Below are 17,028 nucleotides of genomic sequence, written 5' to 3' on the forward strand. Positions count from 1 at the left end.
TTTCTACTTCACGGTCCGGTTTGGTTCGATGGCTTCTATCTCATCTCGATTTCCGCCGAGGCCGATTCTAACGACCAATCGACCGGCTAGCTCCAACGGGGTCTTCTTACAACTTTGTCACATCGTCAAAGCGGTAAAGCCAAGCACTGCAGACGCTGACGAGACACTGGTGGCACACCGCCGCAGTAGATAAAACCGACAGCCGGGTCAACCGGGTGCCTCGGGTGGGGTTTCTTTCGGATTTAACGCCACCGGCGGCCACTGCTGCTGACGATGCGGTTCCACGCGGTCCTCCCCGCTGACCGGAAGGATGTTATCTTATAAATATACGACAGATCCTTTCTGTTACGCGATGTTTAGTTTTCCAGCGACCAAAAAAAAAAGTACCCCCGCACCACAGGGGCTACAAGGCATCCCATTGTCCTCGCTGGAGGTGCCCGGCTATCCTTTCGGCACACGGTTCGTACGGTTCGTAGCCTTTGATAAATCTGGTCGCGACGTCGAGAAAGAATGTTTGCGTTGGAGAATGAAAAAGAACTTTAAAACGGTTGTGTCACGATTGTCAGCACCTTCACGGTGACGTGCTCCTCAATTAAGCTCCAAAACAATCAAAGTCGATGGTCGCAATGGTCCCCCTGCCGCCCTTTTCCTGTTCACTCGCTCGTGAACCTCAATTCTGCTCCATTTGAAGCTAATTGGTCGAGTAATAGCCATTTGAAACAAGCGAATTATTTGGAAAAGGAAGTTTTTTCTGCTTTTCCGTGCGTTCCCGTGTTGCCCTTGTACACACAATCATAATTAGGTCGCTAAAAGGGAAGGGGTACGCCGCACACGAGCGCTGTAACGGTGCGTAATGGACCGACGCGCGGAATGAAGCTTCCTGTTCAATCAACTTCCGCTATCGCTTCGAACGTTTCGAGCGTCCAGCTCCGGTTCAGGTTCTTTAATGCGAATGGCCGAAATCGTAATCGAAGCTTATGAGACGCGGCAAACAATGAGATGAGACTGACCGGAAATTCCGGGGCCGAAAGGATTGTTCAATTAAATTGAATTCCATTTCCACGACTCGACAGTTTGCTTAATCCCCTCCCGTCACGGCACGGTTCCCGCCAGGAATGTTTTGGAGTTAATTTGTCCTCCAGCCAGCCAGCCAGCCAGCCAGCGTTACACCGCTTCCTGCTCTCATTTTCCATTGCCTTTCGCACATCAATCCGCACGGATGCGAAAGGGGAGATTTTTGTGATGTCCCCGTAAGTATGACGCACCATTTGTCTGTTATTGGTCGCCCCCAGATTTTTGATTGAGTTTTTGGGGGCAACCGGTTGGAGTAAACAATCGGGGGAAAATGCCGAACGGAGCGAGAGCTCAAACGGGGCGCGAAAATCGGGAAAGTCATAAATTTAATGACCCAATCATCGACGAACTCGGCACGGCTCCAACGGACCGGCACCAGGACCGGAGCCAGATCCAGCGCCAGATGAAGTCAGAACCAGTGGCTGTGGCACTGCGAATTGACCATCGGTAACGGCACATCAATCTCAGATTCCGATCACTGCCGGTGGCGTCGTCCGTTCAGTCCGGCTTCCTTTGTTCGTGCAGCATAAGCAGAGCAATCGCAGTCCGAGCTTCAAGCCTTCAACAACAGAACCACGGAGCGATGGCGAGTGCTTCACGCAAACGTAGAAGACCGGTTGGACGAGCATTTCATGCATTTTTCATCGAGATTCACGAACCCACGCATTTTGTTGTGGCCCAAAAGGTTTCGAAAGAATGTTGGATTGAATTGTTCGAGCCTATGGTGTAATCATGATTTGCTGCTAAATTGAGATGTTAACCAGTATGCAGTCGGTCCAGTTATGTAATAGTTAGAAATTTACCAAAAATACTCTCCCGAAAATAACTGCAGCACGCATTTTGGAATACATTCTCTACCGGAAAATGTTATTATTTTCACGATTTTACCTCTGATCGGTCCGGTTCTGCATCATTATGGGCCATCGTTAACAAAATTGCTCCCCGAAAAACGCATGTAATTTGAATTGCAAACGCATCATTGGTACTCCTAACTCATGGTGGAGGTGCCACTTTGCTAATGCTTCCTCGATAGATGGTCCCGGTCCCGAGTGTCGATGATTTTCATGTACTCACCCTCGCTGCCGTACCGAGCACCACCTGGAATCGAACGGCACGGCACGGAAAACACGGGCAGCAGCTTTCACGCTTTGGCGAACAAATTTACCAATAAATATTGCCTTTTTCCCTCGGTCTTTCGTACACTCCAATGAATGGTAGCAGCAGTTTAGAAACTCCGGTTGGCCGTGGTCGCGTGTACGGAACACCGATTCGTAGACGGGGCCTTTACGATGGTGATGGCGGTTTTCGGCTTTTGCGGAAGCATCAAAAACATAAAAGGACTACAGAGCACGATGCAACAAACTACCAACCAGGTTGTAGGTAACCAGAGTTGTTGCTATAGTTTGTCTCGATACCAACCGGCAGGCCAGTAACGTCCGCTCGGCGCGGGATCAACGAGCATTGCGTGGAAATCGAATTGTTTCCTGGGATCGGCAGTTTTAGGATTCTGTTTTTTTTTTATCTGGAACCACGAATACCTGGTACGCTGTCGGGATGGTCAGTCGAATGTACATTCTAGCTAAAATACTGCTCCATATGCTCCATTCATCGGTTTGCGACGGAGAGATGATTATTTAGGAAGCCTTTTTCACTTCTGCTCCATGGTGTTTCGAACCATAATTCACTTCCCACTAATCGATACCGCGTCCCATTTGGTATCTGCACTTTAATGGATGAGTTTATCTCAAAATATGCTAGATTATGTTGCCAGACTAGGGAGAAACCATAGTGGTGAATGAAAATGCTGCAGCGTAAAGTGCGAAGCGAGCAAACCACATGCTACGTACTGCTCAATTCGCGAAACTTTTGCGTAGAGTTCTGTTAAATGTTGAACTAGCACACTTTATGCACAAGCTGACGTCGCTCCGGGGGGCTGAAGATAGCATGTAACACGCCGCTTGACATGCGACAGAGCAACGTGCCAGGGGCCATCGAAGAGCATCGCTTCGCTTCTTTACGTTCCCTCGTTAGGTCATAGAAACGATGATGATGATGATGTTGCCGTTTGCAGCCCGTATGATGCTTGTTGCAATCAGTCTCGGAACTTCTGGTGCTCCTACATTGCCTAACGCTGCAACGCTTCAAATCCGAAAGTCTTACTTTGAGGAAATGGAAATAGTTTGTGATCGTGCAGGCGCTAGATCGTGTGGGAACAGTTGGTCGGTGTTTGATTAAATCATTGGAGAAAAACAACCGACTTCACACCATCAAAGTTTAGCCACATCATTCCGATCTCTGACAGGGTGTGTTGGATTTGAAAAGTTGATAAACACTTGAAATCAATTTAAAGTTTTATTTCGATTTCGCCAATTGAAATAGAATTAGTTTTGGCTTCCAAAATGGAAACTGGGCTAGAAGCACGACCAAACGTCCAAAGAAGGAATTCATTTGCGTGTTGGCAACCATGCGCCATGGAGCATCATTTTTAAATCGTCCACCCAACTACCCGACGGACAGTAATGATACATTTAATATGGCTTATAAACATTAACGCGCCCACGAGCGTACTGCTGCTTTCACGCCATCGTAACCACCTGGTTCCGCTAGCATCAGGTGGCAGTCGATCTCCAGCCCGGTCCTTAGAACCCAAAAATCTAATCTTCTAAACCAGACGACTACAAGCAACAACCGAAAGTTAAAGCGAGCAATCACGACACCCACGTGGGTGGCATGTTTTTTGAGGACGGGAGGTCTGCGGGTGAAGGTCAGCATTTCATGAGAAAAGTTGCGCGCCACGTTTCATTCAATCGCTCCTCGCCTGTCCTTCCATGTCCTGTGGTACTGTGCGCCATCATCAAATTGCTAACATAACAGCCAATTTGCACCATTTGTCCATCTCCGTCCGCACGTACGGCGATCACTTGCGATGGCGTCCACGATGAGAACGACGACGAACAGGATGACTTCCTGGCCCCTGCTCTCGAGGCCCCTGGTGAAGGACGTCTGCTCTTTAGCTTCCGCTGCCTGTCGGCATGAATGGCGATGGGATTTTGTGACATTTTTTCCTCCCTTGATTTTTGTTTCGTGTTATTTTTTTTTTTTGAACGAGGAAAATGGTTGACTCGCCAATGTGCTTGTTCCTGTTGCTCGTTTGATCCACTTGACCATATCATGGACCATGTTTCCGCTCCCCACTTCGCACCATTCTCCCCTTCTTGGCCGTTCGAAAGGACGAAAGTTGAGCAACCGTTAGCCGAACTTCTTGAGCGCTGGGCCCGGGGGTCACCGAAAAACGATTTGTAGTGCGGGGGTGAGGAAGCGAGGGCACCCATAAAGTGCATCCATAAAACTCGCATAAAAATCAAATTCAATGACTTTTCCTAATGGGATTGTTGAGCGCATTCAAACGGACACTTGGGGTGGGAGATCAAGACACACGAGAGAGGCAGGTGTGAACACTTCTGCAGGAGCTGACTGAGCCATGGCCATTCCCAGGCGGATCATGACGTCTTGTTTAAAGGCGTAAAGAGGCGAGTTGAAAAAAGTAAATCCCCCATTCAGCTGACACTGACACCACATTTTGCGCTTGAGGTTGAGTAATGTGTTCTTCACTGTATGTCTCTCTGGCCACAACAGCAACGGCCACGATGAATGCCGTCCATCATATGCTCGTTATGTTTAAGTTTTTTTTCCGAGGGGTCCGAGGAAAAAACGGGTAAAAACCTTCATTTTTCAGAAAAATTCTCACCGACTGGTCCGGGATTCAGAGATGCATTCGTGATTTGTAGCTGCATTCTCCGCAATCCTACCAAGGAATACTTCCTTAACCAAGCAACGACTCCCTCCGCGATGCGCTTTCGCTTAAAAGAAAGCATATCTCTTTTTTCGCCTTTCTGCAGTGGAGATTTTCGAAGCGGAAAACGAACATTTGATCGCCGGAAGCTGGTGGTCCGATGTTTATGTTTACCATTTCGGCTCGTTCGACCGTTAAGTGAGACTCCAGAGACTGGTAGCCTTACGTCTTACACCTTTTTATCCCCCTCTGCACGTCCGCAGTTGCAGTTGAAGGTGCTTCCAGGGGGACGAGATTGCCCAGCTGTCGGTCGGTCGGGAAAGTCGACAACAGCGTTTCGGTGGCACGTTGATATATGGAAGAAAAGTTTTCCAACGTGCATGACTAGTAGCGTTTTTCATGAGAAGGTATTCCACGAAACGTACGTGGACCACGGAAAACGGCAACGTGCATCCTGCCTGCTTGCCATGGGCAACACTTAACAGCATGCATGTTGGAGCGACGGTTGCAAAGAGGCATTTGCTCAGTCGTGCCACGTTGACTTTCAGGACTTCTGCCGTTCGCTAGAACATCACAGAACTGATGCAGCGGTTCTCGTTCTGTTTTATGCCGCCTTTCTCCATATCCCATTCCCTGCACGCTTCAGTTGGTCTGTACTCTTCCAAAGTCCAGCATTTTGGTGTCCGTCCTTTTTTTTTTGCACTTGAATCCCAAGTCCAAGCTTCTAATCTAGTAGCACGTGAGCACGTGAACGTTGCAGGTTCGTGATCCAGGTTACTTCGATTCCCATCAGCATCAGCAGCCAATACGGAATCGAATTTACATCCGTTTTCCCTTCTTTTCTCTTCTCGTTTTTTCTCTGCTTCTCTGCTGCATCCATTTCCGTTTCCATTCCGTTCCTTCTCCCCGTCTCTAGGGCTGTCAAATTTACATCGAAACTGTTCGGACGCGCCCTATCCCGGCGCATCAAGGCGACGGTACTGTACGCGACAGAAACGGGACGCTCGGAGGCTTACGCGCGCCAACTGGTCGAGCTGCTGGGACACGCTTTCAATGCTCAGGTAAGAAGGATGCTGCTGAGGTATCGCTCGGGGGGGGGGGGGGGGGGTGATGAGATTATCCTCCGGATCGAGATCGGTACAGCTCGAAGGTTGATTAGAAAACCTGGATCTAACGCACACACAAGGACACGAACACGACCACGCACTGGAATGAGGATCGGTGACACACTGGGGACACTGGAAGCGTTGAAAAGCACACTGGATTGAAAGGATTACGCCCCCGGTGGCATCGATGGGACTCTAGATCTAGATGAGCTTTGCGATGGCCTTTGATGCGGCAACTCAATTGATTTGTCTTTCGTTGCTTTTTGGTAGTACCACGAGGGAAGGTCTGCAAAAAACGTTTACCAGTGTCCTTTCTGTGATGAATTGTAAATTCCTTTTAAAGACTTTTTTTATTGAAGATTCACTCGCCTTCTAGAGGGTAATTTATAAAGTGAAGCATAACAATTTGCAGGATCACAACGGGTGATGGTGCATTTGGTATTCCATTAAATCGCGTTGGAATATAAAGACATAAGCAGTTTGCAGGAGACCTCATAATAGGATTGATTTGAAGAAAGAATCTTAACCAAACGTTATCAAAGACCAACAAACGCAAACCCGGTGTGCTTTTGACACCTGAAACAGCATTCAGACAGTCGTTCACGTCGTCTACTGTATTATCAAAACCTGTGATGGCCTTTGTCACCATCATCAGCCTTGCACCCCGGACGAAAGTAATTGAATTTTCTTAAACTTCGCTTCCGACTTTTCCTTTCGCCTCGCTATTTTTATCGCTTGTCAGTCCTCGCGCCACACCACAAATAAGCATCACCACGATGATGCAGCCGTGCAGACGATAATGCAGGAAAATTTCTCGATTTCTCACCATCACCTCATCGTCCCCCTCGCTTTGCCAGCAGGTATTGCGCTGTTGCACAATGGTGCCAACACAACCTGCTGTTGCTGCTGCTGTTGCTTTCGTGATCTTCGTCGAGCTGCTGGATGTTGCTGGAATGCTGGAGATTTGCACCATTTCGTGGTAGAGAGAACACGCTTGGGAGAGAAAAAGGCACTTCTTCTGTCCACCAGAGTGCTCCTTCTAGACTGGGAGCTCTTGAGCAGTCGTCCCGTTCTTTGACAATTTAAACTGTTTAAATTTCCTGCGAGAAGCCCAGCGACTTGCCCTCGGCACACAGAGCACTCAGGCGGGATCTGTAAACGTGTTGCATGTTTAAATAGCCCTGGCGGAGCCGTGGCAAGTCTTCATGGCGTGGCCTCTGCTTCCTTGAACAGGCTGCTTGTCTTGAAAACGGCGAGGTTGAACCTGGGTTGATGTTTGCCACTTGTTTACTTTCCCGGTTCGCAGGGCAGAGCAGACTAGCAAAGGAAGCGAAGGAATAGGGGCTACTGAATTGGGAGATGCTTTTTCGGTCCGATGAGTTCTGGGCGAAAGAATTGGCTTACTCATCGTTTTCGACGCTCTTTCGGAAACCCAAGAGGAGGACTGTTGGATGGGAACATCAACACCACTTTCCACTATAACTATTATCAGCTGTGCGATAGGTTGGATGTTTGTTAGCTGTGCTGTCGCCTAGTTCGTGCCCTAGCTGGCGCGTGAAACCAAATCGAACACCAGCACGGGTTCGCATATTTTGTGCCGTTCATGCATCTTTTCATCATTCGCCTTGCACTCGGTGAGCTGTGAAAATCGTCGAATCAAAAGCATGGATTTTCGGAAGGAAATATTTGTCAAAATATTTACGCTTCAAACTTCCCCTCAATACCTTGTGCCAGGAATGCTGACCCAGGAGAGAGCGCAGCGGCAGTGTAACCTCGACAGCAACCTTTCCATACCGCATCCTTCCATCATCGCCGGTCGTTTAGCATTTCTACGTACGTCTGGCACGTAAATTGAAAGCTCACCCGGAACGGTACGATGCTTTGGTGTTAAATCCGAGGGCGAGTGATTTGTTTTCATTTAAAGGTACGGGATCACCGACCTTTATTCGGCATCATTTCCATACTCCGACACTACATGGCCCACCGCTGGGAACGCTTCTTGTTTGCTGAATCCTTTTCGGGGTGTTGGTTATTTTTGCCATTCGGTGGAATGGTGTGGCTTACGAGGTAAAAATTATGATGCAGCAATTTGTTGGAAGCAACACGGAGCATCCGTGGAGCTTTGTAACAGTGATATGTTGGTGCCTGGGCTCCATAATTTAGCGAAAGTTGTGTGAAATGTATGAACAATTAAAGCACGGATTTATGTGCGATTCATTTGATGGTTTACCGTTGAATACCGTCAAATTTAGAGCATTTTCTCGCTCGCAAATCACGTGGCTGCATGCATAACAGCAAGCGTTGTCTTGGTTTTCATCATCTCGGATTAAAGTTGAGGGGCGTCTTTGCAGCAGCGGATGCCACAAATATTCGTCCTACACTGTCTACCAATTTCTGTTCATTTTCATCTCCATCAGTCGGCCTGATTGCTTTCGCTAAACAATAATTCTGCGAGCCAATCATTCCTTAGTTTCCCCCAATTTTCCGCCTGTGTGTATATGCTTGTACAATAGAATGGGCCCGATGGTTTCGGTGCTGTTCCAATGGGCGATGTTATCCTCACAAACACACAAACCTTCCCGCCTTCACCGCGGCGCCCCCGGAACGGATGAGTTTCAATCGACCAGAACGATGCCAACCCAACGATGCTCAACCACAGCACAGCATTCGTCAGAAAGGAACACGGAACGCGAATACTATTTAACCGTCGGATTCCGAGGATATCTGTTCCGTACTACTTCCGGGAAGCATACCTTGGGAGCGTACCATAACTATCTTGATTTCGATTTCCCCTTTTCCAGATCTACAGCATGGCGGACTACGACATTTCGTCGATCGAACACGAGGCCCTGCTGCTGCTGGTTGCTTCCACGTTCGGCAACGGAGATCCACCGGAGAATGGCCAGGTATGTGATGTATCCCTCCTCTCGCCTCAGTGGTTTCCCTTGTTTTGCGAGGAAGCAAGCAACCCCTTTAATGCTTTCGCTACATTAATACGCTCTAATTGGTTGGGAAAGCATAGGAATGAGTAGGCTGACCACAGCGCTTCATGCCTACCAAAACACTCGAAACGGTGCTTAATTAACCACAGAAGCACACAAAAAGCTAACCCCAACGTAAAACAATAATCCTAAATTGGCTGGCTTGTAACAGTTTTGGCGTTTCCAGAGGCGTCCTTAAAGGCGAAGCAAAAGTGGAACCGCTTCCCTCTCTCTTCAAGAGCATTCATCTTTCGAAGCATGCGGCTGCGGTACTTTAGGAAAATTATGGCCCCAAAATCCCGAAATCGAGGGCGAAAACAACGGTTTTTGGGGTGGATTTCATTTGACTTGAAGCACACCGTTGCAGGAGTGGAATCAGTCGAGTTGAGCGAGCTAATGAAGTGATGAGATCGTTATGTTCACACCAGCAGCAGCATCCATGGTTGAGAAGCACAAGGTTCGCCAACTACCCGACAAATTAATTGCTTGCGTCTTCCGATCGTAAATCGTACCCACTAATGGCTCTCGGGCGGGGGGTTTGCCTTAGGCATCTTCATCTTGAGACAGCCACCAGAGTCGAGAGGCATTTCAATTAGCGTTCACAAAATGTCGACCACCAATTTGTCAACAGTCACTCTGGTGAAAGAATTCGCTAAAAAAGAATCGTCTAACAGCAAGATCAACAATTCATTATCTGCTTTTTAAACAAATAAAGTCACTACAAATGACTCTCTGTGAGGGCTAACCCATCAACGGAAAACGATCATGTCAGCGCATTCAATATTAATACCATTCTAACAGCAACTAGGGAATCTTATCCGCCTAACGCCCTCTTCCTCTGTTCCACCGATGCCACCGGTGGTCCGGTTTGGGAAATCATATTTTTAGCAACGCAATTTTTCCCACTCGAACATCTTTACTTCAACGCCCCCTTGTCCATTCCAGCAGCAAACGGGCTGCCAGTCTCAGCGGCTCCCCGCGAGCATGAATAATGAATTGTATTACGAGCGATGAGAGCGATGAAATCACACGTCAAAAGTGGTTTAACAACTGAACGAACTGTCGCTTGTGTGCCCAAGGTGCGCCTTGGCGTAAGGCGGTGTCATTCTTTCGTCGCGCATCCTTTCGCTTTTTGGAAAATGAAATACCTTCATCTTTATTTATGAATTCCTTCCTTTTTTTTTTTCGGATAAACTCACCTCGTTCGTTCGATATTTCGTGCTATCGTTGTCGATAAACTTTAAGCTCTTTAGTTGTTTTAACGCTTTGACTAACAGCAGTAGATAAGAAGTTAACATGGTTGCCAACAGGTATGCAACGCTACTAACGGTACTAACTGCAGAGATCAATCAAATTAAACTTTATGATTTTATTTATCGGCCTTTATGTTTTTTATGTTTTGATTTGCAGTACCTTAAGGAGATGTTGGATGAGAAGAAGAAGAAAATGGTCAGTACAGGCACGGTGCTTCCATTTCCCTGAAGCACACCGTAGCAGATTCCCCAAGAATTTATCTTTGGAAGATTTAAAAGTTTTACAATCACGACTCTGTTATCATCAAACTAAGCAAATCTCTTTCACTCTCTATCTCTCTTCCACCCCTCTGAACAGCTGTTTGCCCAGGATCTGTACGCGATGAAGCTGCACGAAAGTGGCAACAACCACGGGCACAGCGAGCTGTCGATTGCCGCCTCGTCCCGTTCCTTCATCAAGGCGAACTCCCGCAGCGAGCTGCCCAAATGTGGCCCGATGGGGGTCCGCAAGATGGACCGGTTGGATTCGCTGCGCGGTTCCACCACCGATACGCTCTCGGAGGAAACGTTCGGTCCACTGTCGAACGTACGGTTCGCGGTGTTTGCGCTCGGCTCGTCCGCCTATCCGAACTTTGCCGCCTTCGGTAAGTATCTCGACAACATTCTCGGCGAGCTGGGTGGCGAGCGTATCCTGAAGCTGGCCACCGGCGATGAAATCTGCGGCCAGGAGCAGGCCTTCCGCAAGTGGGCCCCGGAGGTGTTTAAGGTAGGCACCAGGCCGTGATGTCTGCCGTGGTGTGCTTGCTCATCCCACCTAACGCTGGCTCTGGTTTTGTTGGTGCAGGTTGCCTGCGAAACGTTCTGTCTCGATCCGGAAGAAACACTCTCGGAAGGTGTCTTCACGATGCAGAACGAGCTGAACGAGCAGACGGTACGCTACACGCCCGTTAGCGAGGAGGAACCGTTGGATCGGGCACTGTCGAAGTACCACAACAAGAAAGCCATCGAGTGTCGCGTCAAGCGGACGCCCATCAGCCTACAGGACAGCAAGACGGAAAAGTCGACCATTTCCGTGGAAATCGTTGCCGAAGGGGTGCGTATACGAGCGCACTGAGTGTCGGTGTTCGGTTCGACGGAGGGGAGTGAGTTCTCCGGAGCACGTGTTGCTTGTTGAAGCGCAACAGATTGCTGGAATTTTTAATGGATTTGAATGAAGTGCATGAAATAGCATTTAGAGGACATTTTTGTTATTTTATTTATTACTTTCTTGTTAGATTTTCGGGAATAATTCTCGCTGTGTAATTTAATTGCTAAATCGTGAAGCTTTCAAATGGAAATGGGAGGCGTCCCCGATCGAATCGACTTCCGAAGGGCTTTGAGTGACTGAGCTTGCGCACTCCTCCTTTCAGCCTTTGTAGGGTTCTGTGGCCACCACTCTCAACTAACTTCTCTTTTCCCTTGTTCAGGTGGACTACGAACCCGGTGATCATGTCGGCATTTTCCCGGCCAATCGAAAGGATATTGTCGACGGCATCATCGAACGGCTGGTCGGTGTCACCAATCCGGACGAAATACTTCAACTGCAGCTGCTAAAAGAGAAGCAAACGGCAAACGGTAATGATGAGCTTTGCAGTAGTGTTGTAGGCTTTTCCTTTCACGCCTTCTCCCATTTGCCCAGGTGTGTACAAGGCCTGGGAACCACATGAACGCATCCCGTCCTGCTCGCTGCGTACACTGCTGACGCGCTATCTGGATATAACCACGCCACCAACACGCCAGCTGCTCACCTATCTGGCCACTTGCTGTAGCGAAAAATCGGACGAAGAGCGGCTTACGATGCTGGCGAATGTAAGTAACCGTGGCGCGTACTAGAAACCTATTCACTGAGCCTTACCTCTCTCGAACGCTCCAACAGGAATCGTCGGTGTATGAGGATTGGCGTCACTGGAAGTTACCACATCTGCTGGAGGTGCTGGAAGAGTTTCCCTCCTGCCATCCACCGGCGGCCGTTCTGGTGGCTCAACTGAGCCCCCTACAGCCCCGCTTCTATTCCATCTCCTCCTCGCCACGCAAATATCCAAACGAGATCCATCTAACGGTAGCGATCGTCAAGTACCGGGCACAGGATGGTAGCGGGGCCGAACACTACGGTGTCACCTCGAACTATCTGGCCGATCTGGATCCACAGGAACGGCTGCTGCTGTTCGTGCGTAGCGCCCCCTCGTTCCACATGCCCAAAGATCCGACGAAACCGATCATACTGATCGGTCCCGGTACCGGGATTGCACCGTTCCGTTCCTTCTGGCAGGAGTGGCTCTACCGGAAGCTGGAAATAGGTGAACAGGTAAGTGATTATGGGAAGCGAATACGATGATCACGAGGAAATGACTTCGATAAATATCCGTTTCACTCATTCCACCAACAGATCCCGAAGGTGTGGCTGTTCTTCGGTAGCCGTACGCGCAGTTTAGACCTGTACCGGGACGAGAAGGAAGAAATGGTCCAACAGGGCATCCTGGATCGTGTGTTTTTGGCGCTGTCACGCGAGAAAGACATCCCAAAGGTATACCATCAAGAGAAGAGTGTAGATCAGTACGAAACGAAGAGCAAACCATACTTATTTCCACCCCGTTTGCAGACGTACGTCCAGGATCTGGCCCTCAAGGAAGCCGACGCGATAGCACCGCTCATCCTGCGGGAAAAGGGCCACGTGTACGTGTGCGGCGATGTGACGATGGCCGAGCACGTGTACCAAACGTTGCGCAAGATACTGGCGACGTACGAAAACAAAACCGAAACCGAGATGGAGAAGTACATGCTGACGCTGCGGGTAAGCGCCGAATGGAAGATGGATGAGGAAGTCGTGACTATGGCCTTCCGTCTAGCTTAGCGCCGTTGCCGATGAACCGACCACCGTGCCACTTGAAGTGCAGTGACAGATGATGTCGAGTGATGCGCCAGCATTAGCTGTTTGCTCGCGCACGAACTCGTTTGCGATCGATGGTTCGTGGGCCGTGCCACGTGTCCTTGCGTTTTGCATGTTGTGTTTACCTGATTGTGTGTGGCCCAGGGCGATGATCGCGGCAGACGCCACACTTAATGGAGATGGCGCGATCTCACGATATTGATAGCGGCGCGTGGCACGTGCTCCGGCCACCTCCGATCGACGGTGGAATCCATGTCCACCCGATGACGATCGTTGTCGCGTTCCAATGTGAGAACATTAATTTGTTCGATCGACAAATAACATCTACGTTTGTTTTCTCTGTTATTGGGAGTGACAGTTTCATCTAAATACCTTCGTAAAATCCCTGACAAAACCACGAAGAGTCATAAAGAACTGTAACGAAGGATTGTAGATACTTGCCAAATGATTCCGTCCAGTGATAAACCTCTTAAGTACCACACTTCCCCTACATTTTAAGTAACGTGCTGCACGTGCAGCTAATGACACCACCGATCGGTTCGCACGCGCAGTCGGATCAATCGAATGATCGGTTGATCAATCGCTCGGGCGCCTTGAAGACAGCGCACCGAACGCAACGCGCATTACGATCACGTAGCGCATGGTGAAGGTCTCCCCACTGACCTGGCGCTTCATGTTTTACGGAAGGCAGTCGATGTCGATATCCCCTTGGTGCTCTACGAAACAATCGATCGTTTCCCACGTCATCTCCACGTGCGTCGTCCTCCGGTACGGTCATTGCCATGCGATACACACTGTACTGGAGCAGTGACGGATGGGTATTTCATACGTTTGTGTTGCACTTCCGAGAATGAGAGGGCGATCGATACTTTGCATCTTCACGCAACTAATAGAGACTTATTATTGCTTCTTCTTCTAGGACGAAAATCGCTATCACGAGGACATCTTCGGTATCACGCTGCGGACAGCCGAAATACACAACAAATCACGTGCCAACGCCCGCATTCGGATGGGCCAGTCCTGTTCGAGTTAAACAACCAAAACCCCCGGGGGCCAAAGAAACAACAACGAGCAATACGAGATGGTGGCAGACATGATCAGTATTTAAGGTGGAACGAATCGAATGGAGCAGATGGTCGCGGTGAACAGAAGAACAAAGAAAGCAATTCCTACCCTAAACCGTAAGCATAAACCAAAATAGGAGTACCCCATCCACGAGGGTGTTTTTTGGGCAGTGGCGCAAGTTTATCCAGAGCTCTCTGCTCCGCCTTACGGCGATCGGTTTGCACCTTTTCTTCTTCAGGCCAATTAACGACCTCTCGATGTTGCACCAGACTAATTCACAAATTCCACAAAATGCACCATTCTACTACCAGTAAGCGAATCAAATTCAGATCCTCCTCGGGAAGAGAATGCATTAATCTTATACATCGAACAATGGTCAGCAGTAGAGTTTCATAACATATTCGCGGCAGACCAAACAAACTGAACGATAACTGCTAACAAACACCCAGAATACACACTTGCTACCGTTGCGCATTGCGTTGCTGTTTATGTACGATATGCTTACAGTGCGAATTTTATGCTAAAGCATAAGCCAGCGGGATGTGCAAATGGGCCTTCGCGCTGTCTCTTCGAATCTGTGCACAAGTGTCTTTCTTCGCGTCCTAAATGATCAAAAAAAACCCCTAAACCCAAACAAACGCTACACATACTTTTACCGTTTTTAACTGCAAGTTAACATGTTTCACTGTTTATATAGATACATCAAAGGAATATGTATATTTTAATTCGAGTCATTCGAGTCATGCACCCGCAAAATGCATTCTCATGCATCCTATCTTCGCAAACTGGGAAGTGATAAAAGATGGGTGATGCAGCAGAATGCACACTGAACTGTAGGATAGACCATTAGGAATTGAGGGAGAGAAGCCTGCGAGTGCGAGCGACCGGCGTAGGGGGGAATGGAAATATTTGGGAACACGCTTCGGAAACGCTTGAAACACGTTTCTGTTAGGGGCCCGTTTGTGATCATGCAGCTAGATAGGGGAGTAGAAATGCGTCAGCGGCAAACAGGAAGAAGTGCGAATGCAAGATGCATATTCGATTAGCGTTAGAAACGATTTTACAGAAGCAATGGAGCGATGGTATGGCCACTATTACTTACCTTACTGTTGAAAAAATCGGCAGACAGACCCTCGGTCACACCAAACACGAAAAATCTAACATGTGAAATGGATTGAGGAAGAGTTTACGGAAGTTGGCCTCTTCAAATTACAGCAGCGCACCACCATCGGATGAGGAAGAAGGTCGCTGATCGTATCCTTGCTTTTAACTAACTCTCGGTGGATGTGTCTCCCTGTCTCTAACTCTCCGTTGTATATCGTGTACGTGTTTGTATCTAGGTGTATAACTGGTTAATGTAAACCGCAATTCGCACAGGAGCATAAAAGCGAACGACAGCGAACGGACACGTGAGCGCAACCGAACAGTTTCCAGCTCTTATATTGAACAATATTGAACCGAATCAAATCACAAAGATAGCTAAACTCAAATGGAGAAGAGGAAATAGAAGAAGAACAACAAAAAAGAGGAGTAAGAGGAGGAGAAGAAACGAAATGATCCATGCAACTCTACCAAATCAAACAAAAAAAACTTAGCTATACAGATACAAAAATATAAAATTATTATATATATACATATTATACATATTATACATATTATACATTTCGATTCTATTCTTATACACACCCATTCCAAAGCCCACCTCTACGCGGGTGAGCGACTTTAAAAACAGAACCTACAGCAACAAGAGAACAAAAAAAAAACAAAACGGAATACGATAAAGCTATATACATCTGTTATTCCTAAGCCACCGACGCCATCGCCTATTGGATAGGCACTTTACTCGACTTTTTCTTGAAATCACACTCACTCAAAAAGTCTATTCTCTCTCAGCGCACAAAAGAGCAAACCGTCGTTGTCTGTGTCATGCCCGTTACATGCGCTACTTAAGCAGCATTTCAAAAGATTTCTATTCGACCATAATCGAGACCCGAGCAGAGGAGTGTTACGGAACCTGCATCGAGCGAGGCCGATAATGCTACGGAACATCTTGTACCCCAATTGCCCCCAACACCATATTGGGAAAGACAGGAAAGTAGAATCGCTCGAGAACGAATGCAGTTCCATTTTCTGACACGTAACACCACGAACGTTGGCTCTGTTTAGCAAATTCAGATTGGAAAACGCAAAAACGAAAAAGGTTTAACGAATAAAACGCAAATATCTATCACACGCGGGACTAGGACGCTCGTAAGGCATATGCTGTGTCTTTAATGTTTGAATTATTCGTGGGCGAAGAGAAAGAAAATACCAGCATCCTGGCAGGGTGGCCTCTATGTAACCGATGCGATAAATCCCCTGAATTTGAATGGTAATTGTTGTCCAGCACGCCACCACCACGACATGGAGGAGTATATTCCCGTAAAGAATTCGTCGAGGCACAACTTTCGGCAAAAAAAATCCGCCTAAATTCGTCAGTTCATTTGTCACGCGAAGGGAAAGAATGCAGTACATATGGTGACAGTTGGGAGTATAATATCGATTTGCCCCCCGGGGGGGGCCTTTGAACTGGAACCTTGACCGTACTGTACCGTACTGTACTGGGCGGTAGAAGCTATTTATTAGCCCGGAGTATGCACCACATTTGGAGGAAGGAAACAATTTCTTGGCCCGTGGCATATTGCCCTCGTGGTGAATCGATAGCCAGTCCGCTACTAGGGACAAGTGCAAGGACATCCTCAGACGTCCACAGTTGGTTCACTTCAACTAGAATTTAATGCAGTTTACGCCATATTCGGTGGCTACTTGGTGCAAAGTTTATTAAAGCTAT

The 17,028-nt window shown here is 48.1% G+C and overlaps 1 protein-coding gene across 2 annotated transcripts in view; it reads left to right on the forward strand.

Annotated features, from left to right (window-relative positions):
- LOC126570585 (nitric oxide synthase) overlaps nt 1-16,440 on the forward strand; it is an 84,062-nt gene extending 67,622 nt beyond the window's left edge. The window contains exons 12-22 of one of the 2 annotated variants that reach the window (XM_050228456.1): nt 5,784-5,928; nt 8,775-8,879; nt 10,365-10,403; nt 10,566-10,973; nt 11,052-11,300; nt 11,674-11,821; nt 11,886-12,055; nt 12,123-12,551; nt 12,633-12,770; nt 12,846-13,037; nt 14,053-16,440. In XM_050228456.1, coding sequence (XP_050084413.1) covers nt 5,784-5,928; nt 8,775-8,879; nt 10,365-10,403; nt 10,566-10,973; nt 11,052-11,300; nt 11,674-11,821; nt 11,886-12,055; nt 12,123-12,551; nt 12,633-12,770; nt 12,846-13,037; nt 14,053-14,166 — 2,137 coding nt within the window. In that variant the 3' untranslated portion in view covers nt 14,167-16,440. The remainder of the gene's footprint in view (nt 1-5,783; nt 5,929-8,774; nt 8,880-10,364; nt 10,404-10,565; nt 10,974-11,051; nt 11,301-11,673; nt 11,822-11,885; nt 12,056-12,122; nt 12,552-12,632; nt 12,771-12,845; nt 13,038-14,052) is intronic. The other variant, XM_050228457.1, reaches the window with a different exon arrangement.
- The last annotated feature ends 588 nt before the right edge of the window (nt 16,441-17,028 follow it).

Source organism: Anopheles aquasalis, chromosome 2, assembly GCF_943734665.1.
Source record: "Anopheles aquasalis chromosome 2, idAnoAquaMG_Q_19, whole genome shotgun sequence".
Classification (NCBI taxonomy): domain Eukaryota; kingdom Metazoa; phylum Arthropoda; class Insecta; order Diptera; family Culicidae; genus Anopheles; species Anopheles aquasalis.